This window comes from Anabrus simplex, chromosome 1 (assembly GCF_040414725.1).
Source record: "Anabrus simplex isolate iqAnaSimp1 chromosome 1, ASM4041472v1, whole genome shotgun sequence".
Taxonomy (NCBI): domain Eukaryota; kingdom Metazoa; phylum Arthropoda; class Insecta; order Orthoptera; family Tettigoniidae; genus Anabrus; species Anabrus simplex.
In genome coordinates this window covers 23,650,060-23,672,909 of record NC_090265.1, presented here as the reverse complement: position 1 = coordinate 23,672,909, position 22,850 = coordinate 23,650,060, and the positions used below count along the sequence as shown (strand labels likewise).

The 22,850-nt window shown below is 38.3% G+C and overlaps 1 protein-coding gene across 3 annotated transcripts in view; it reads right to left on the bottom strand.

Moving 5' to 3' along the window:
* Window positions 1–22,253, bottom strand: part of LOC136883405 (bromodomain-containing protein 8) — a 445,412-nt gene extending 423,159 nt beyond the window's left edge. For all 3 annotated transcript variants that reach the window (XM_067155679.2, XM_067155690.2, XM_067155698.2), the window contains exon 1: window positions 21,997–22,253. In XM_067155679.2, coding sequence (XP_067011780.2) covers window positions 21,997–22,015 — 19 coding nt within the window. In that variant the 5' untranslated portion in view covers window positions 22,016–22,253. The remainder of the gene's footprint in view (window positions 1–21,996) is intronic.
* Window positions 22,254–22,850: the final 597 nt, after the last annotated feature.

Sequence of the window (22,850 nt, the reverse complement as noted above, 5' to 3'; positions counted from 1 at the left end):
TGGATAAAATAAAATAACTACTTAACAATAAACTGAATAATTAATAAAATTACTGATCCTCCACCGAATGCATGCCATCCAGGTTACCCAAATTATTTTACATCTCAACAAAATTTCTGGCATTCATTACGAAGATAAGCTTAACTTCTGGGTTGTGCGCATCCTCTTAATTAGACTTTGTGTGTTAGAAATTATTTAATAAGATACATAACTCAAATCTTACCTTTTGTGTCCATGTAACATTTTTAGTCTCTTTATTTTCTACAATTAATTTTATAGTTTTTTCATATATATAGATTTCAGTCCTAATTCTTTTTTTGCCTGGAACTTCCACACTATAGCCCACTAATAGTTACAAACAAATGAAACACCTGGGAAGAGGTATACCACCGTACTAAATTTTTAGTAACCTTATTGCCAGTGAAATCAAAATGTTACTATATCATCAGAATAACAAGACCATAGTCAAAAAATTTTTTTTTGGTAGTAAGCAAGTAAATATGTACGTTCCAGATCACAAAACTGCAGCCTACATATCTGGATGTTTATCTGACAGTTGTAACTTAAATGTATTTGTGATTGCTAATAGTAATACAGAAACTGGATTGACCAGAATGTGTTAAGAAAACGATGCCTGTAGGGCTGTTAAGATTAAGAAGCTCTCCTACCTCGGTCATATCATGAGGCACCCAGAAATTTACAGCCTCCTGCAAATCATTTTACAAGGGAAGGAGGGTGGTGGTGGTGGTGGTGGTGGTGGTGGTGGTCTTTGCTTTAAGAGAAAGTACAACTAGGTATGCATCCTCTCTGAACAAATTAAATGCAAACAAAAATTAAATGCCCTTGATTAATCCACTCCCACACATATAGAGAATGACAAGATTAGCAGTATTTGTGATATCGGCTGGTATGAGATGGTGGTGGTGATTAATGTTTTAGGAAGAAGTACAACTAAGCAACCATCCCCTGTATAATACTAATCAGAAAGAAACTGGAAGGGATAGGACACTTAAAAAAATGAAGGTACCTGCTAAAGAAAGAGTATGGCCACAAAGTGCGTGAAAATGAAGGACTCCCTATGCCTTGAATGCTCTAATACCGTCAGGTCAGAAAAGAACAAGAGCTGACCAAGGGAAGTCGGATAGGACAGATGAAAGTGAGCAGGTGAGCAGCCTGGCACAAGTAAGTGGAAGCAATGCCAGGAGTCAGCTAAGGGCCCCGTTGTCACCAACCCACACTCCCAAGTTCAGAACCCCTAGGGCCCCTATTACAGTAGTCGCCTCTTATGACAGGCAGGGGATACTGTGGGTGTTATTCTACCGTCCCCAACCAAAGGGGATTTTATCTCTATAATGTTAATGCTTTCTGCCACCAAATTTAATAACAATTCACTCTTTTGGAAAGTCATATTAGGCTCCTTTCTTCATTTCTGTTCAATAGTGGACATAATTTATGACAAATTATTTGCAAACCACAAATGGAATCAAAAACTTGTTTACATTTCTATAGCGGCAAAAGCATGTAGTCATTTGTTTTCCATGCATCAGTATGAAAAATTTAAGATTTAAATTCAGATTGAAATGAAAACTTAGGTTTGGTAAACCGAGATAATAAATTCTGTGGTGAATACAGAAGTGAGCGCTTGACATTATCTGAGTTTTGGAAATCTAAAATACATACTTTTCACATTCTTCATTACAATACTAAACTGCTCACTCCACAGGGAGAAAAATTGCTGCATTACCTTCATCGTGATCCTAACTTACTGCTAATGTTATTATCTTCAACAAATTAGCACAATGAATTTTTTTTTTTTTTTAATTAGTGTCCAATGTTATTCCCGAACATGAGGTAACATTTGACATGGGTATAAAACACTTGCTAACTGTCTGTATACACACTCTGGGGTAATTTTCGACAAGCTAGTATGGAGAAAGAGGTCAGGAAAGTTAACCACAAAACAAATTTTAAACGAACACACACAAATCATAAGCGTGATAAACCACACACAATAAATCAAGGTACAGGTTATTGGAGGATGTTTTCAGGGTGGATGTATGAGTGTGTTATTTAGGCCGAACATCTTTGCTAGCAACACTTGGTGAAGGTGTCAATCTTCTTCTCTTGGCAGGCTTACTGTTGGTAGCAGTCCTCACTGGCAATATTTTTTCCAGGCTGGACATTAATTTTCTTTCTGCCATTCTTCCTTGTTGGAATCTCACCAATGCAACTTCTCACGAATGATGATGATGCTTGTTGTTTAAAGGGATCTAACATCTACATCATCGGCCCCTAATGGTACGAGGTGGACGGCATGACATGATAATTAAAATTTTAAATGTAACCACCGACTAGAATTTAAAACAATTGATGATGAAAAATGATTGAGAGTTTAAAATAATCAGTGTATTTAATTCCTTATTTTTTGGTAAAATGAAAGATGATAGATTATGGTAGAATAAGACATTGCCTTAAAATGCAATAATATATCATGCAAATTAATATTTTTAAAAAAATATACAAACACAAAGTAAAATAGGGTCAATAGAATAAAAAGTAGTAAACCATGATATAAAGACTAATAGGAAATACTACATTTATATACGATAAAACCACCCACGATCCCTCATAAAACGGATGACAAGGTCTGCTGACTGCTCTTCATCTCACAGGATGAGGTAGATGGTACTCAGGAGTTTTAGACTATAGCGCAGATCAGCCAGGTCCACACACTCCGTAATGTGTGCCACGGTAAAATGATCGCCGCAAGTAGACATCAGAGGGGGTTCTACTTTCAGTAAATAGGAGTGTGTTATTATACCGTAGCCGATATGAAGACGACATAATACCACGGCTTCTCTCCGAGAAGCCAGAAGGGAAGTTCTCCATACCTTCGTTGTTCCTTTTAATCACTCTCAACTTATCTGGCAGTGAGGTGGCCTGACACTCCATTTCCCAATGGGACATAACCAAATGTCTCAGCTGAGAGCAAATATCACTGGCTGGAACCTTGTAAGGCAATGAGGGGGCAATGTAACAGCCTCCTTGGCAGCCTTATCAGCTAACTCGTTTCCCTCTACTCCCATGTGGCTTGGGAACCGCATAAACGTAATTCCAGTGACATCATCGAACACCCGGCCAGCAGGTCCTGGATTCGCTGCACCAGAGGGTGCTGAGCGAAACATGTATCAATAGAATGTAGCGAGCTCAAGGAGTCTGTATACAGCAGAAAGTGTTAGCACTCATCGGAGAGCATGTACCGTAAAGTTTCACAGATAGCATAGAGCTCTGCTGTGTACACACTACAGGCTTCCAGGAGAGGAAAAAGAAACCTAATATTGTCGACAACAAGCGCACAGCCTACTCCTGCATCAGCCCTCGAACCATACGTGTAAACGACTGAATCGGGATATCAACCAACAACAGACAGGAAGAGCCTCCAATAAATGGACAGGTCCGTGTTCTTTGGGCCAGTGTGCAAATCCAGAATTATTTCAGGTCATCATATTATCCACGAAGGTACCCTACTTGGTTGTCTAACAAGACAAGGAACCGAAGACACATCAAACAATCTGTGAATGTTATCCAGGCGTATTCCAACCGGCTGCGTTGCTCGAGAATAAGCAGTGTACAGCCAGCGGTTTCTATTGTGGAATACACAGAAATAGCTTGGGTGAAGTGGCATCTGTTGCAAACTTGCAGCATAGGACAGAAGTATTTGCTGGCTCATCAGGTGTAAAGGCTGCACACCAGATTCAGCCAGCAAGCTAGCACTGAGCTTGTACGAAAAGCTCCTGTTGCCAACCTAACTCGGGTGTAGTGGATGCTATTCAGTTTCGCAAGGACACTTTGCCTTGCTGATCCATATGCTACACTGCCGTGGTCTAACTTGGAGAAAATATGTACCCTATAAAATCATAGACCGGGCGAGTTGGCCGTGCGGTTAGAGTTGCGCAGCAGTGAGCTTGCATCTGGGAGATAGTGGGTTCGAATCCCACTGTTGGCAGCACTGAAGATGGTTTTCACACCAGACAAATGCCGGGGCTATACCTTCATTAAGGCCACGGCCGCTTCCTTCCCATTCCTAGGCCTTTCCTATCCCATCGTCACCATAAGACCCATCTGTGTTGGTGCAACGTAAAGCAAATAGCAAAAAAAAAAGTATTGCCGCTAAAAAACTTCAAATATTCAGCTTCTTCGTGCATTTCATTTTTAACTGCTGCACGTGTGGCTCCCAGAATAATTTGCTATTGAAAAGGAGCCCAAGAAATCAGTAAGTGTCAACTACAGGAAGAGCGACATTCCCTAAGACAAGCTCACGATGGGAGTGAAGAGTGAGCTTCCAGCAAAACTGTACAACAAAGGTTTTTGCGGTTGAAAACCGAAAGCCATGTTCTGAAGTCCACTGTTCCACTCTTCTAATAGCTTGCTGTAATTGTCGCTCTGCAACTGCCATATTTTGCGAACTATAATGCAGAGCAAAATCGTCTACATATAATGACGGTATTACTGCTGAACCAGCAGCAGTAAAATACAGTTTATGGCAACCACAAAGAGAGTGACACTAAGAACAGATCCCTGAGGGACTCCATTTTCCTGAACGTGGTATTGCAAGTATGGCCTCCCTACTTGGACATGGAACAGACGGAGGGACGAAAAATTTGCAATAAAAACAGGCACAATACCTCGGAATCTCCACTGATGCAGGACTGAAAGGATACCATATCACTATGTGGTGTCACAGGCCTTTTCTTAGTCAAAGAAAACGGCTACCAAATGCTGTTTTCGATGAAATTCTCAAGAATGTCTACCACAGCAGAGGAAACAGAACTTTGAAGCTTTGTGGTACCATTACCAGTCATCTCTTTTGGCATCTACTTGAGCACATGCTCTTCGTCAAGAGGATGCATTCCGGATTTTTAATTTGTAGAATCCCGTCATCCTTTATGTAATCTGGATATAAGCTGGTCCAAAAGCGCAGGAAAACAAAGATCGCAAAAAATTATCTGCTAACTTGGTAATCAACAACACCGCAAGGAGTAAAACATAAATTTAAAATAGCATTCATGCTGTGGGATTTATTTGCGGTAACCGTCCCAAGTTACCCGCGAATTAATGAACCTTCATTATTAAGAAAACCCTGTGTCTGCATAAATTTCATTACTGCTGCAAATTTATCTTAAATATATCAACAATGTACCTGTAGCATAAAACAAATTATACTAAGCTACATTGGGGAGATAGGGTGGAAAGTCTGACATATCTTTTAATAACAGCAGACCTGCTGGATTCTTCTTTACCTACAAAACAACTACTGAACACAACAGGAGGTGATGTAAATTCAGTAGTCATGTTCCTAGCAACATGGCAAAACTAAGAGTACCTCTTGCCATGATGAATCAGAGACAAAAAAAAAAGACCTGCATAGTGTACAAATTTACCCTGAATGTCCAAAGTTACCCCATTTTATCAGCAAAAGTAACTGACTGTAAATATGGGCCTTGGCCTAAAACATGTTGGAATTGTTCATCTTGCCACGCATCTCGCTGTGTAGTGCTGCAAATTAGTCAAAACATGTTGGAGCCACACATCTCGCCACACACCTCACCGTTCACCAGGTATAAAATAAATTTCAGGATGCAGCAAAGCAGATGTTAGGCCACCAGGAATGACTATCTGTCGTGTCTTATTTGTAGTAAGAATTTGCTTCACTTCGTTCACGAGGTGACCTTGCAAACTATCTAAAACAAGCAGAGCTGGTTGTTTTAGTAGTGCACCAGGTCTTCTATTCCACACAGTTTTAACCCAGTCCAGCATGAGTTCTACGTCCATCCAACCCTTTGGTTGCACTGGTACATGAATTCCACGGGGAAACTGTATATTCTTAGGCATCGTTTTCCTCTTGAAACTGATGTAAGGTGGCAACTTTCTCCCGTCAGCTGTAATGGCTAGCATTGCCGTGCATCGCAACTTCTCACTACCGCTGGTTTTCATTAATACACTCCGTGATCCTTTTAGCGCAATAGTGCTGTTGCGAGGCATATCAAAAAAGATTGGAGTCTGATCGGCATTACCGATTTGAGAAAGCAAGTACGAAGTTTCCTTGCGCAAACGTATGACAAATCGGTGAAAATTTACAATCTTGTCCGTGTAATCAGCAGGCAACTTTTGGCTTAGTGTTGTTCTCCTTCGCACTGACAGATTGTGTCGTCGCATGAACCCCTTAATCCACCCACGAGTCGCCTTAAACTGAGTTACCGGTATGTTGTGTTTGCGCGCTACCTCCTGTCCCTTAATTTGTAACATTTCATATGATACACTGCAGCCATTGTTACGTATTTCACTGACGTACCTAAACACTTCTTCGTCAATTATAGGAAACTTCCCTGTTTTAGGACCTGTAAACGCGCGTCTAGAAGGGTTTGTGCTTTTTAGCTTGTTTTTTACTTTCCGCCAGTCACGCACCAACTTTTCACTCACAGAAAATTTTCTTTCTGCAGCTCTGTTCCCGTGCTATTCAGCGAAGGCAATTACGCTTAGCTTGAAGCCCGCAGAATAGTTTCTATATTTACCCATAATCGCTTATAAATGCTTCACACGTTAATGTTTTGCGATATAAATGACTTTCCGTAGGCAGCAAGGAAGCATGCAACAATTTATCAGTTTAGTTCGTTGGTTGCGACACACTACTGCGCTTGCGCAAAGCTCGCAAACCGGAGCTCTAGCTAGCGCGGTGTAGATCTACTGTATAGTTGACTGTATTCCGAGACGTCAGTAACAAACATTCATTTTTTTCAATTTCTTTTAAACATACGGTAATTAGGTTAATATTTCTTCCCAGTTATTGATGATTTTACATTACATTACTGACGAGTTTATAAAATAAAACTTTAATAGCATTGGATAATAATTATCTTGACTGCTTGGATAAAAGTTTTCATCCCATGCCCGGACACTTACGACGTAGTAGTAAGATAAGAGTCTAGCGATGACAACTGAGACATCATAAATAATTCGGCTGAATAATTCCGTGGAAATCTGCGTTATCGTCTTGGATTTCACTTCGTGCGCAATAACACAGGAGCCAGCCCCATGGTGTACCGGGTCAGGGAATTTTACCTGTATCTGAGGGCTGGTTCGAGGTCCATTCAACCTACCTAGCCGGTATTTCCTGGCGACGTTGCCGATAAGCGATAACTTACAGCCTTACGTATTTCAAATGGGAACTCATAATATGTAGGTGGTGAATAAATAATACACTGTCTCGCGACCACGCTGTCAAACTGCCGATAGCCTACCGGTAAGCATAATATGTAGGTGGTGAATAAATAGTACACTGTCTCGCGACCACGTTGTCAAACTGCCGATAGTCTACCGGTAAGCCATGCGTCGTACATATACTGGTATTATTTATTTATACGTTGTGCAACATGTCGCAAACGTGACTGTGTTGCCAAATTGCCCATAAACCATACACGTATTTAAATTGCGCATTCATGTGCAACTTACGTTGCAGTTCCATTTACCTTTTAACCAGATTAGTGAACAAAATTTGGACGTGCGACGATTATGTAATTAAAGGTTTAAAGTCCGATTTTTGTATTGAAAATAAAGGATGCGACGATTACGCGGTGGCGACGATTATGCCGTGAAATACGGTAATATGTTAGTTTCAGTGCTGCTATTCTGACCTAAAAACGATTCTAGAAGAGAAATGTGCTCAACACGTCTGCCAAGGACCAACCCACCCGCCCCTACAAGTATATTTACTTTTATAACTAGAATACTGTTTTAGATGTCATAGTCCATCGCTTATGCGGTACTATAACGGAGATTGGTTGACGTATGGAAAAAGATGTCATTGACACCAAGGAAGAGGCCGAGATTTTGTTACCAACTATTGCAGAAGAAAAAAAATACGCTGAAGTGCCCAGCAAAGTTTAAAAGGGTCACGGCGCAGACGATAACCTCACTTTTCTTCAAATCCTCCTACCTGGGGGCTTAAGCCCCCAGACACTGTTTTCTTTACTGAAATAATATATAAAATAAAAAATACTTCAAAATTTATTACTCTTTGAAACATACATTAATGGAGAGAAGGCTAGAGTACACCGGCAGCCTTAAAAAACTCGTGTACACGGGTTTCTAACGGAAAGGTTGATTTGAACAGAAACTCTGCAAGATAACCACCAAAGTGCGCCTTCTTCCTACCAAATCTTGGAATAGAGAAACTCCCGTGTTTCATGTGCTGCCACCTGTTTTCAATGTTTTGCATGTGAACAGGTGGCCTATCATTAGGCATGACCCTCCTATTGCCTGTGTTCACATGCCAGTTCCGTCGGCTGTCTATAAACTGAATTGAGTGGTTAACAGATAAATGTAGGTAACCTTCGTCCTCAAGGCAATCGTATGCCTTCCCGCTGTCACTTATTATGATACTTCCTTGCAAAACCCAATCTTTGATAACAGTAAGCAACGTCTGCTTGTCGAGTCTTTCAACAGGTGCAACAAAAAAGTTTTTACACTTGCCCCGTTCAACACCACCAAACACCCACTGTCCCTCAGTATGTCATCCTCTATGGTATTTGGATTTCCCGAGCTTACTTTAGTCGATTTTGACGAAAACACCAGGACCACCAAATTTCTGTTCATTGGTGTCTACCCAAGCAATGCACACCTCCCGACAAAAACTACACGAATCGACTATAGTGCAGGAAGAAAAACGTAACTCATGCTTGATGAAAGGAGTGATTGGGTTGGGCAGATTGCACCAAAGGACAGAAAATAGTGAAATGTCAAATATGGAAAGTTTTGAGTCAAAGAATGTCTTCTTTCTCTCTCATACCACCCATACTCTTTCCCGCCTTCAGCGCGACGACGGCACCTAAAAATAATTAGTTTGCCTTTAACGGTACACAATTTGACACAGAGACCGTACTTGCCGCAATTCCTGGTCGTAGTAATTAAATTATGTCCTTCAAGGACAAGAATAAAATTAGCCTCGTTCTCCTTAAAATCGCTTGAAAATTGGTCACCTTAATGTCACATCCACCATACACAGCCATTGCAAACCAACAACACCACACAGCCATAGCAAAAAAATCCACAATGAACCAATGAAGAGAACCAATACTTCAACAGGCAACAGGCGGCACCATTGTAGTTCCATGTCATCGTACTTACCTCAGCGCTACTAGTGGATAAACTAAGTATTACACAAATGACAGTCAACTCACATGCGCCACCTAGTGGTGGCTCGTGTTACTAACATTGCGGAGTGCACTCTGAAGCTTTGCCAACAGTCGCGTTTTGCTGCTTTTATCTTTTCTTCTTCTTCTTCTCAATTTGCTTTACGCTGCACTGACAGATAGATCTTATGGCGACGATGGGATAGGCAAGAGCTGGGAGTACGAAGGCAGTGGCATTTATAAAAGTAGGAAAGATCACAATATGAAGATAAAGTTGGAATTCAAGAGGACAAACTGGGGCAAATATTCATTTATAGGAAGGGGAGTTAGGGATTGGTTCAATAAATTTCCAATTTTTGAAATCATTTAGGAAAAGGCTAGGAAAACAACAGATAGGGAATCTGCCACTCAAACTTATTCATCTACTAATGTCATTCCACGCCATCTCTCACTTATTACATGTGATAAAATTCATTTTTGGGTCCGTAGAACACGCGTAGTAAGAGCTCGACGACTGCCAGTTACTCTAAAACACTCAACGTAAACTAACATCTCAGCGGTCGAAGGGAACTCATCATACCTTTGGCTAATCACCGAATGACAACAACATTCCCTTCCAACTAACACGCTTAGCTCAACACGCTCAACAGCAAGATCACAAACTCTTACCACATCATAGAAGATGGTCTAATGACACCTACACAGACTCCAATATAGCCTACGGCACCAACATTTCCAACTAATATCATCTCAAAAGGAACCAGGCCATAAAAACAATTCTTCAAAATCTATAAGCAAATAAATGAAAATCAACATTTATTAACTGCAAGAACCAACAACCATTACCATTGCTTAACTTTCCATAATTTTTTTTAACAATACGCCATGTGACAACTAAATGGAATGTATTTTCTGATTTTTATCTTCATTGTAATATCTTTTATTATGTCATAATCCTCAAACAACTGCCATGTTTTAGACTCCAATATTATCACTAATATTGTCAAATAACAGCATACTACATTTTATATTGTAATAGTTGTTTAACGATCTCCAATATATTTTGTACGACATAGTTTTTAACAGCATTCATAGATAATTTCCAATCAGGTACCTGATCTATTCTAAGGTGGAAAAAATGGCTGATGATGCACACTACTGATGGGCGAAACATGTACCATCTAATATACTAATTTCATGTCAACAATTTTAATAAGCACAATGTTCTAATTTATAAAAATTTGTATTGTATTGAATAGGTGGATGAATATTAAAACATACAAGTGTTATTTACTACGTACCACTTAGTCGAGCAGCTCTCCTCCTTTCTCTCAATTCTTCGCACCCCAAACATTGCAACATTTTTGTAACGCTACTCTTTTGTTGGATATCACACAGAACAAATCGAGCTGCTTTTCTTTGGATTTTTTCCAGTTCTTGAATCAGGTAATCCTGGTGAGGGTCCCATACACTGGAATCATACTCCAGTTGGAGTCTTACCAGAGACTTATATGCCCTCTCCTTTACATCCTTACTACAACCCCTAAACACCCTCATAACCATGTGCAGAGATCTGTACCCTTTATTTACAATCCCATTTATGTGATTACCCCAATGACAATCTTTCCTTATACAGTATTAATACCTAGATACTTACAACCCCCAAAGGAACTTTCTCCCCATCAACGCAGTAATTAAAACTGAGAGGACTTTTCCTATTTGTGAAACTCACAACCTGACTTTTAACCCCGTTTATCAATATACCATTGCCTGCTGTCCATTTCACAACATTTTTGACGTCACGTTGCAGTTGCTCACAATCTTGTAACTTATTTATTACTCTACAGAGAATAACATCATCCGCAAAAAGCCTTACCTCTGATTCCACTTCTTTACTCATATCATTTATATATATAAGAAAACATAAAGGTCCGATAATACTGCCTTGAGGAATTACCCTCTTAATTATTACAGGGTCAGATAAAGCTTCACCTACTCTAATTCGCTGAGATCTATTTTCTAGAAATATAGCAATCCATTCAGTCACTCTTTTGTCTAGTCCAATTGCACTCATTTTTGCCAGTAGTCTCCCATGATCCACCCTATCAAATGCTTTAGACAGGTCAATCGCGATACAGTCCATTTGACCTCCTGAATCCAAGATATCTGCTATATCTTGCTGGAATCCTACAAGTTGAGCTTCAGTGGAATAACCTTTCCTAAAACCGAACTGCCTTCTATCGAACCAGTTATTAATTTCACAAACATGTCTAATATAATCAGAAAGAATGCTTTCCCAAAGCTTACATACAATGCATGTCAAACTGACTGGCCTGTAATTTTCAGCTTTATGTCTATCACCCCTTCCTTTATAAACAGGGGCTACTATAGCAACTCTCCATTCATCTGGTATAGCTCCTCCGACCAAACAATAATCAAATAAGTACTTCAGATTTGGTAGTATATCCCAATCCATTGTCTTTAGTATATCCCCAGAAATCTTATCAATTCCAGCCGCTTTCCTAGTTTTCAACTTTTGTATCTTATTGTAAATGTCATTGTTATCGTATGTAAATTTTAATACTTCTTTAGCCTTAGTCTCCTCCTCTATCTGGACATTATCCTTGTAACCAACAATCTTTACATACTGCTGACTGAATACTTCTGCCTTCTGAAGATCCTCACATACACACTCCCCTTGTTCATTAATTATTCCTGGAATGTCCTTCTTGGAACCTGTTTCTGCCTTAAAATACCTGTATATACCCTTCCATTTTTCACTAAAATTTGTATGACTGCCAACTATGCTTGCCGTCATGTTATCCTTAGCTGCCTTCTTTGCTAGATTCAATTTTCTAGTAAGTTTCTTCAATTTCTCCTTACTTCCACAGCCATTTCTAACTCTATTTCTTTCCATTCTGCACCTCCCTCTTAGTCTCTGGCATAATACACATGATTATTTGCACTACAACAAAAATGGATCATAAGCAATATTCAGAACATGTGGTTTCTTCGTAAGCATCATAACTAGCTGTACATTAGCGATGTTTCACAAGCACTTGTCACAAGATCCATGCTGAACATAAGAAGACATTAAAAACTTATGTCTAAGAAAGGCGATCCTAGCGGGAGAAGTGAAAATTAAATTCGGTGACCCTACCTCTCATTGCTCATTTCCCAGCCTTGTATAATAGCGTAAGTAACAGTCTGTACGTATGTACACGTATCACGAGAAAACAGCTAAAGAGAATTTAATGAAAATCGGTATGTAATGTTGAGGAATGAGCCACTACGATCTAGGCTATAAATCATTTTATTCACGCTGAGCGAAATGGTAGTTTACGGAAGGCCCATTTTTTTTTTTTTTTTTTTTTTTTTTGCTATTTGTTTTACATCGCACTGACAGAGATATGTCTTATGGTGACGGTGAGATAGGAGAGGTATAGGAATGGGAAGGAAGCGGCCGTGGTGTGAAAATGGGAAACCACATAAAACCATCTTCAGGGCTGCCGACAGTGGGACTCGAACCCACTATCTCCCGATACTGTATACTGGCCGCACTTAAGCGACTGCAGCTATCGAGCTCGGCGGCCCAAAATTTAATTCTCAAATATTTGTTATCAGTGGTCCTATCGATAAATACTGCATAATTGAAGTTATATAGTATTAAATATCCGATCATTTATGTCTTATACATTTTTACCGTACCGGCTATGATAACAGAGATATTCCTGAATTTGTATTTTTGTTGCTAAGTCCATATCATCGCTGAGCCACGAGAAAATAGGTAAACAGAATTTAATGAAAATCTGATATAGAGTTGGAGAATAAGAAAATACAGTCTAAGCTATAAACAATTTTATTCATCCTGGATGAAATGGTAGTTTAGGGGAAGGCGCTTAAAATTTAATTTTTAAATACCTACGTTATTGGACCTGTCGAAAAGTACTACGTAACAGAATTTATAGAGAATACAATTTCTGATCACTTATGTTTTATTCAGTTTTACCGTACCGACTATGATAAGAGTGGTATTTCAGAGTCGGAAAAAACTAAATGTGAAGGCCTACAATATCGAACGCTCATAAAACTGATCAACAATAACATTACGTCGACCATTGTTTGTTGCGATATACTTTGTTTCCTATGCTGCCACTCATCTCTGATAGATGGGAGTAATGCTGCATACAGAGTATAACAGCCTGCATGAATATTGGCAAGAAATAGCTGGGGAGTTAGATAACTTTCTTCTCCAGCATACCATTCCTCTAGTTCATACATTTTCTGATACTGCTGGTGCGTAACACACTGGTTCATTATAGCATTCAAGCTATTCGATCCCTACTCTGGTGTGCTGACTGGATTGATCAGTGTGCACAATTAATGGAATAATGGCAGAGGCTCACTTATGACATGGTCTAGAATTACAATTTAGGCCTATTCCAAATTATAGCACCACAATTCGCTAAATAACTCAAAATTCAACCCTGAAAAGAGCCGTTTCTTATGAAAAGCTTCTTCCTCTTCACTTTTATTGTACATTCATTTTATTCCAAATTAGCAGCCAAGAGGGGGTTTTTCCTCTGGCATGGAGAAAAAATTTGCCTCCAAGTCAGATAGATTTTTCCCCCACCAGTGTAGTGAATTGAGATTTTCCAACTCATCGGCTACTCCTAGGAAAGAGATGAGTTAAGGGGCTTAGTTTTTACTTTTTGCCCTGGGCCCATGGCTGTCTGCGGCCTGGTCATTCCAGCTCTGGAACTTTGGACTGTTAGATCGGCAGCGTACTACTGTTCGTTGAAAGTGAGAAAATGTGTGTTTTTTCATTTGATCGAGTATTTCATATGACAGCACTGCTTTTAATCGAGACATTCCTACCAGTGTCATTGTAATGACCTATGTTGATTTTAGTTGGGAAAACCACTAAGGCAGTCTTTCTGAGGATATAAAAAGGCAGGTGGAGGGTGAGAGTCTGCCATTATAATGAAAGTTCCCCAACTTAATTGTGACTAATGGTAGGCAAGATGGCCTACCATTACAATGAAAATTCACTAACCCGCTCTTCACATAAATAAAGATGTTTGACGACTTCCCCGTCGCGTTTCTAGGGTAACGTTAAGAGCTATGCAATTTTTTTTTGCTAGTTACTTTACGTCGCACCGACACAGATAGGTCTTATGGCGACGATGGGACAGGGAAGGGCTAGGCGTGGGAAGGAAGCGGCCGTGGCCTTAATTAAGGTACAGCCCCAGCATTTGCCTGGTGTGAAAATGGGAAACCACGGAAAACCATTTTCAGGGCTGCCGATAGTGGGGTTCGAACCTACTATCTCCCGAATACTGGATACTGGGCTATGCAATTTAATACAATCTTACTCACAACGTGTACTCTACCTAACCTAGAATTTTGTATGCAATGTAGAATTCTGTAGCGAAGCATGGGTTTATCAGCTAGTAAACTCATTAGGCTGGTAATGTCCGTTTTCTAAGATTGCACTTCCTACCTGAAGAACTATATCACACATAGTCTTGAAAACTATACAGAAGAGATGTATGAAATATTTTTTCTGTTTTCCAGAAAATGTCCAGAGATCATGAATTCAGTTTTTGGAACCTGAGGCCAGTGATGATGAAGACTCTCTCGCCTTGGATGAAGAAGACCATTAAGAGAAATGAATTCCATTTTTGAATGGTCCATATTGAACTGTGATTACAATTAAATTAAAAATTAAGAGTAAAATATTTCCACTTTTTCAATACAAAATCAAGTAATGTGGGTTACATTACGAAAGAAACATTTATTGGAACTAGTTGCACAATGTATGTGATAGTTCATAGAAATTGTAAAAAAGTTGTGAAAACACAGTGAAAAAGTCAAAATTGTTGTAAAAGTTTTGGATAATGCATGAAATGCATAAATAGATGCACTTAGCCGTTGAAGGGAAAATTCAAGAAAAATAATTTGGGTGTTGAAGATTCTTGAGGTTTGTATATATCACTCCTTATGAAGTTCTGACAGTTGTGCTGCGATATGTTGTACGTATTGCAGGTAAGGTCTCATTGGTGATCAAAGGTTCATGTTATGTTTAAAATTGCATACATCAATACATCAATTGTCGTTGAATAATAATGAAGATTCTTGAGAATTACGTATCATATGATGCGGAGTTGTAAAAGCTGCAAATCATCAGTAAGGCTAGCTGCCTTTGTGGAGCCGTGGTAGAGTTTCGGCCTCCGGATCCCAAGATAGCGGGTTCAAACCCGGCAGAGGTAGTCGGATTTTTGAAGGGCGGAAGAAAGTCCATTCGACACTCCATGTCGTACGATGTCGGCATGTAAAAGATCTCTGGTGATACATTTGGTATTTACCTGACAAAATTAATTAAATCTCAACCATAGACGCCCAAGAGAGATCCGGTTTATTCTGTCTGCCATCCAGCGGACCTAGAGTAAAACGGAACGTCGAAATTGACGAGCAGACAGCCAGATGGCATCAAATCAAAATGTCTGCAAACGGTACCTGAGGCCATACGATTATTATTATATCAGTAAGGCTGAGAAAACAATCCATGCACACACAGTGAACAATGTAAAAAGATGGTAAACAGAAGTCATTCAAAGAGATTAAAGTCCTTAAATAATTGAAAGTGAAAGTAGCCCACTTGAAAGTTAAAAAATTAAAAATGGTGGAGAAGATTCGCAGTTCAATGCGGAATTAAATGAAATGAATAAACTTGTAAATAGTAATAAAAGCCAAATTAGTGAAATAATAATGGGAAAAGAGGAAAAATAGAAAAAAATGTTTAAAGAAAATATGTAAAATGTGACTCACCTTGCGTTGCTAAGTGTTGGACGTATTGGAGAACTTGTAACGGGAAGCAAAATAAAGGAAGAAAAAGAAAAAGAAAGGGAGGGGAAATTTCAGAAAGAAATGGGGATTGGAAGGGAATGGAAATGGGGGAAGAAAATAAATGTTTCTTCCGTAATGTAACCCACATTACTTGATTTTGTATTGAAAAGGTGGAAATATTTTACTCTTAATTTTTAATTTATTTGAAGAAGACCAACCTTTCACTGTGAAGATATTGATCACGACTGTGAAATGGACAACTTCTTCAGCTCTTGCAGAAAGAATGCGAAAACTTGTGGAACAGTGCACATAACCAAAGAGAAATTGCCAAAAAATTTCCCAGAGAACAAAGTTATGTGGAGAGGGGATATTCACTTTCTGACTAGTAATTGCATATCTTGCCTCAAGTGGATGGACAATATGCCAGTGTACCTAATGTCCAATTTCATATCACCACTTGAGGTAACTAGGCTACTGTAAAATGGTGCATGTAGGGTTCCCCTGATTCTGTTATCGTTCCCTGTCCTGTCATGGTTACTAAGTGGGCCCTATAACAAGTGTACGGGGGGGGGGGGGGGTAGATGTCATGGATCAGAAAAAAGTAAGCTACGAAATTGACCGCAGTGCAAAAATTAACTACTACCTCAGACTTTTCTTTGATATGATAGACATTGGGGTAGAAATATAGTAACCGGTACTCAAGGATTATTACATAAAATGTTACTTTAAATGCTGCTATTCTCACCTTACAATGATCGTGGAAGATAGATGTGTTCAATACGTTTGCCAGGGACCAAGCCGCCCGCCCCTAGAAGTATAGTTACTTTTTATAGGTAAACCAAAATACTGTTTTAGACGCCATACTCCACTGCTTAAAATGGTGACTGGTTCACGTATAGAAGAGGATGACGTCATTGTCACAATTAAGATGAGGCCAAGATTTTGTTACCAACAATTGCAGAAGAAAAAAATTATGAAGCGGCCAGAGAAGTTTAAAAGGCCGCGGCGCATACTGTCCGCAAGGCAATTAAAAAGTTAGTAGTTGTAACCTATCTTCGCACATCCACACCAATCTCTGTCATGAGAACAGTGGCCCCTAAGGGGCCACACTCCCTTCGAGAGGCTCTTTTCTATCGCCGCGGCGCATACTGTCCGCACGGCAAGAAAAAAGAAGTAGAGCCATATCAAACCAACAACCAGCAGTTGGCAGCATTGCCGTTCCTCTCAGCGCTACTAGTGCGACAGTCAATTTGCGTACGACACCTAGTGGTAGTTATTATTATTTATAAGCTTCATGTCTGTATTGATTGGTATCACTATATAGAAATAATATGAATCACCACCTTATCAATACACTATTTTATTTACTACCAAACTGGTAAATAGGGTCAATACCGGTTTCGACCCCTATGGGGTCATCCTCAGTTGACACATATAAATATCTATAAAAACATCACATATAATAGTTAAAGTTTAAAATTGATGGGTCATTAGTATACTGGTAAGTACATATGCATGTATTATGGAATTTATAAAATTGTTCTATTAGAGCTATTATGTAGATTTTCTGTTTCTTTGTAAACAGTATCAAAAGTATTGTATTGGATGTGGTTCATCCATTTGACAAAATGCTAGTGGATTGAATATGTACATTTGCTGAGAGGTACATGCTATTCTATTTTACAATTTTTGTTTTACATAATATGGGGTAAAATTATTACATTTGCACATATATGGTGATATTAGGTACAGTGTAGGGTGTTAAAGATGTACTATTTGAATTTTCAGTATCCTGATTAAGTTTGTTCTATTAGAGCTATTATGTAGATTTTCTGTTTCTTTGTAAACAGTATCAAAAGTATTGTATTGGATGTGGTTCATCCATTTGACAAAATGCTAATGGATTGAATATGTACATTTGCTGAGAGGTACATGCTATTCTATTTTACAATTTTTGTTTTACATAATATGGGGTAAAATTATTACATTTGCACATATATGGTGATATTAGGTACAATGTAGGGTGTTAAATATGTACTATTGAATTTTCAGTATCCTGATTACATTTCATGTAGTGGTTGTAAAGTTTACTGATTCACTTGTTTAGTTCAGTTAAATGCATAATGACCTTGTTGGTTTGAATTCTTAAAATTAAGATATTGGTATGTAATACCTAGTTAACATGAATCCTTAATATTAATATATAAGTTTGTAGCACCTCTTATTCCCGTTTTCAGTCTTAAAATAGAATTGTGTCTTGACACTTTATTTTGTTAGACATATAAAAGTCTTGCTAAGATAAAACTTTGGGGCTAAAACCGGTATGAAATACTTATTTAAAATACATTAGATAATGGTATTGATATGTGGTGCTATGTGCATATTCAAAAAATCTAAATGAAATATAAATATAAATTGGTGACAGTACTGTAGGTTGTTGTATTGTAGGTCTATTAAAATGTATGTTTACTTGAATAGGATCGATCACATGCTGTACGCGTTACGAGTGAAATTGCATAATATATTATAGTAATAACTGGTAATTTTGTAGGATACTGCTGTTGTAGTTGGAAATCTTGAATATCATTGAGAAAATGTTCTCATCTTGTCGCGTGTCGAATACAGGTTGAGTAGGTCAGCATTAAGAGATGAAGTGCATATTGGATGTCGTATATCTAAATTAGGTTGTACGTTGGTTGTATCGTGGAGACGTGTTGTAAATTAATATATGTTGGCTGTTAGGATCGTGTGCTCTGTATGGCTGTCTGTTGAGATCTCAACGCACACGATCCTAACAGCCAACATATATTAATTTACAACACGTCTCCACGATACAACCAACGTACAACCTAATTTAGATATACGACATCCAATATGCACTTCATCTCTTAATGCTGACCTACTCAACCTGTATTCGACACGCGACAAGATGAGAACATTTTCTCAATGATATTCAAGATTTCCAACTACAACAGCAGTATCCTACAAAATTACCAGTTATTACTATAATATATTATGCAATTTCACTCGTAACGCGTACAGCATGTGATCGATCCTATTCAAGTAAACATACATTTTAATAGACCTACAATACAACAACCTACAGTACTGTCACCAATTTATATTTATATTTCATTTAGATTTTTTGAATATGCACATAGCACCACATATCAATACCATTATCTAATGTATTTTAAATAAGTATTTCATACCGGTTTTAGCCCCAAAGTTTTATCTTAGCAAGACTTTTATATGTCTAACAAAATAAAGTGTCAAGACACAATTCTATTTTAAGACTGAAAACGGGAATAAGAGGTGCTACAAACTTATATATTAATATTAAGGATTCATGTTAACTAGGTATTACATACCAATATCTTAATTTTAAGAATTCAAACCAACAAGGTCATTATGCATTTAACTGAACTAAACAAGTGAATCAGTAAACTTTACAACCACTACATGAAATGTAATCAGGATACTGAAAATTCAATAGTACATATTTAACACCCTACATTGTACCTAATATCACCATATATGTGCAAATGTAATAATTTTACCCCATATTATGTAAAACAAAAATTGTAAAATAGAATAGCATGTACCTCTCAGCAAATGTACATATTCAATCCATTAGCATTTTGTCAAATGGATGAACCACATCCAATACAATACTTTTGATACTGTTTACAAAGAAACAGAAAATCTACATAATAGCTCTAATAGAACAAACTTAATCAGGATACTGAAAATTCAAATAGTACATCTTTAACACCCTACACTGTACCTAATATCACCATATATGTGCAAATGTAATAATTTTACCCCATATTATGTAAAACAAAAATTGTAAAATAGAATAGCATGTACCTCTCAGCAAATGTACATATTCAATCCACTAGCATTTTGTCAAATGGATGAACCACATCCAATACAATACTTTTGATACTGTTTACAAAGAAACAGAAAATCTACATAATAGCTCTAATAGAACAATTTTATAAATTCCATAATACATGCATATGTACTTACCAGTATACTAATGACCCATCAATTTTAAACTTTAACTATTATATGTGATGTTTTTATAGATATTTATATGTGTCAACTGAGGATGACCCCATAGGGGTCGAAACCGGTATTGACCCTATTTACCAGTTTGGTAGTAAATAAAATAGTGTATTGATAAGGTGGTGATTCATATTTCTATATAGTGATACCTAGTGGTAGCTCGTGTTACTAAACCTTGAGTACCGATTACTATAGTTCTGCCAACATTGGAGTGAATAATTCATGTGTAGTGTACCTCAGACTTTGCAAGGATATTGGCCAATATTCAGAAATACCATTGACCTCACTGGAGTTTCCCCAGTATATCGCTAAGGGATTGATCGGCAGAAGATCATTACCCAACGCGGTAAACACCAGAAAGGGGTGTAGAATCTAAAACACCAGAACAATGTATGACAAAGGCCAAAAACAGGAAACGGTGTAGGAATTGTACAAGAAAGGAAAAATAAAATCGCACTAATAATCTCTGCTCAATCCGTAATGTTCATCTTTGCTTTCTTGTGGGATGGAAGTGCTTCCAAGAATACGGTACCATGCTTAAAACTTTGTTAAGATATTTAGTGAATGATCTGTAGAGAAATAGTGAATAGCAAAATACAGTATAGGTCTATACCCTTAAATTAGCAGTTTACTTTTCCTGAAGTTTTGCCAATTTGTTACCTTTAACATACACAGGGACATTATGTCCCAATCATTTTTTCGGAAACAGAGATGCCTCCTTCAAAACAAATTATTTCATAATTTAGGTTGGTCCCAAACAGAGAAGTATATCATAGAATGCCATGAATGCATGTAGCAGTTTCTTTCTGTACTTGAAAGGGTTATATTATTATTTTTTTGTTATTGGCTTTACGTCGCACCGACACAGATATGTCTTATGGCGATGATTTGAAAGGGTTAAGGTACACGGTGATTTACACAAACACACAAGCGTGCGCGCGCGCACACACACACGCGCGCAGTATCGGCTTTCGTTCTTCTATATAAGTATGAATACTTCTTGGGGTGGAATTGTGGGTCCCTAGCAAAGGCTGTCTCCCTTCTGCTACTTACAGTAGCATACTGCTACACATAATTTTCCTCTGCTTTCGCAAATATGCACACCGGATACGGAATTGCTACTAAAAACTACATCATGCTGTAATTCAAATTAGTTCACGTTCACAATAGAAAAAAAAGGTTCAAAAACCCTCAAGAAATCACACGTCCAGGAGCAGTGCTTCATATTTTCCCTAATTTGTTGAAATAGGCCTACCTTTCAAGTGAGATTAAGTCCTGTGATACCCCCAACAGGAAAAAGAACCTAGACACCATCAGGAAAATTAGAAAGAAGATTGAACACGGAATTACAGCAGCGAATGGGGAATTAAAAAGTCACGGAAAACAATCTTCAGGGCTGCCGACATTGGCGTTCGAACCCACTACTCCCAGATGCAAGCTGACAGCTGCGCGCCCCTAACCGCACGGCCAAATCTCCCGGTAATTTACACACACACACACACACACACACACACACAAAGGGTCGGCTTTCGTTCTTCTATATAAGTATGAATACTTCTTGGGGCGGGATTGTAGGTCCCTGGCAAAGGCTGTCTCCCTTCTTGCTACTTACGGTAGCCTATCGCTAAACATATTTTTCCTCTGCTTTCCCAAATATGCACACCGGATACGGAGGCGCCCCTAAAAACTGCATCATGCTGAGATTCGAATTACATTACGTTCACAATAGAAAAAAAAAAAAAAAAGAGTTAAAAAACCCTCAAGAAATCACACTTTCATTTGAATACAAGAGACCAGAAAGAAACAAGATCTCGCAACCTTTACCATGAAAACTATGCTCTATTAACGAAAGATACCGGTTCAGCAAAATAGTATGAAAATCACTCACGTTCTTGTCCCAATGCCATTTTATCTGATGTTGGTCCGTCTTTCTCTAATTATTTCAAACGTAGCGCTGCTTAAAATATGTTCGACCAAAAGGAGTCAACAAAAAAACTCACTAATAATACTTCAAAAAAATCACACGTTACAACTGGAAATGCAAGAACTTATCAGGTCTCCAATTGACCGAAACCGTATAGAACTTCACACGACAAGAAAAATTCTCCCTCGGAGAAATACAAACAATCCATTTGCCATTATTATCAAAACTCAAAAACAAAATCACAGAATAACTAATTGCCAGGATGGCCAACAATGTCATTACAAACTGTCTTGTCTTGCGGATATTTATTTGGGATTCAATAAATTCTTTCCCAGTCACGAGACAATTAATATAGTACACTTATATCACAAAAGCACACGATTACATCACTAATGCCCGATTTTAGCATGATCACACGTAGATAGATGCGCTTAAAGAAGCAATATTATATCGGGTATAAGTAGGTTCATGGAAGTATTACATTCGGTACTGAGCAGAGACACAAATAACTTAGTAAGCTGGAATAGGAGTAACGTGTTACACTGTACAAGATCGGAAAGTAATAAAAACTTTGATACAGTATCCACTCACCAGGAACATATAGAAGTGCCACCTCACAAACATGTCGGAACAAAACAACTGGAAAACTAGATCATAATTACAATTTGATATGAGTGTTATCAAGGTATTCGTTTAAAATAGTAATGATCGTAGGCGAAGGTTGGTGCAACAAAACTGAAAGTCGTGTAGGGAAAGGTACTTGTACTTTAAGTAATATCTGCATTAAAAAGGCCTGGTGATGTGCATATTGGGGGCAA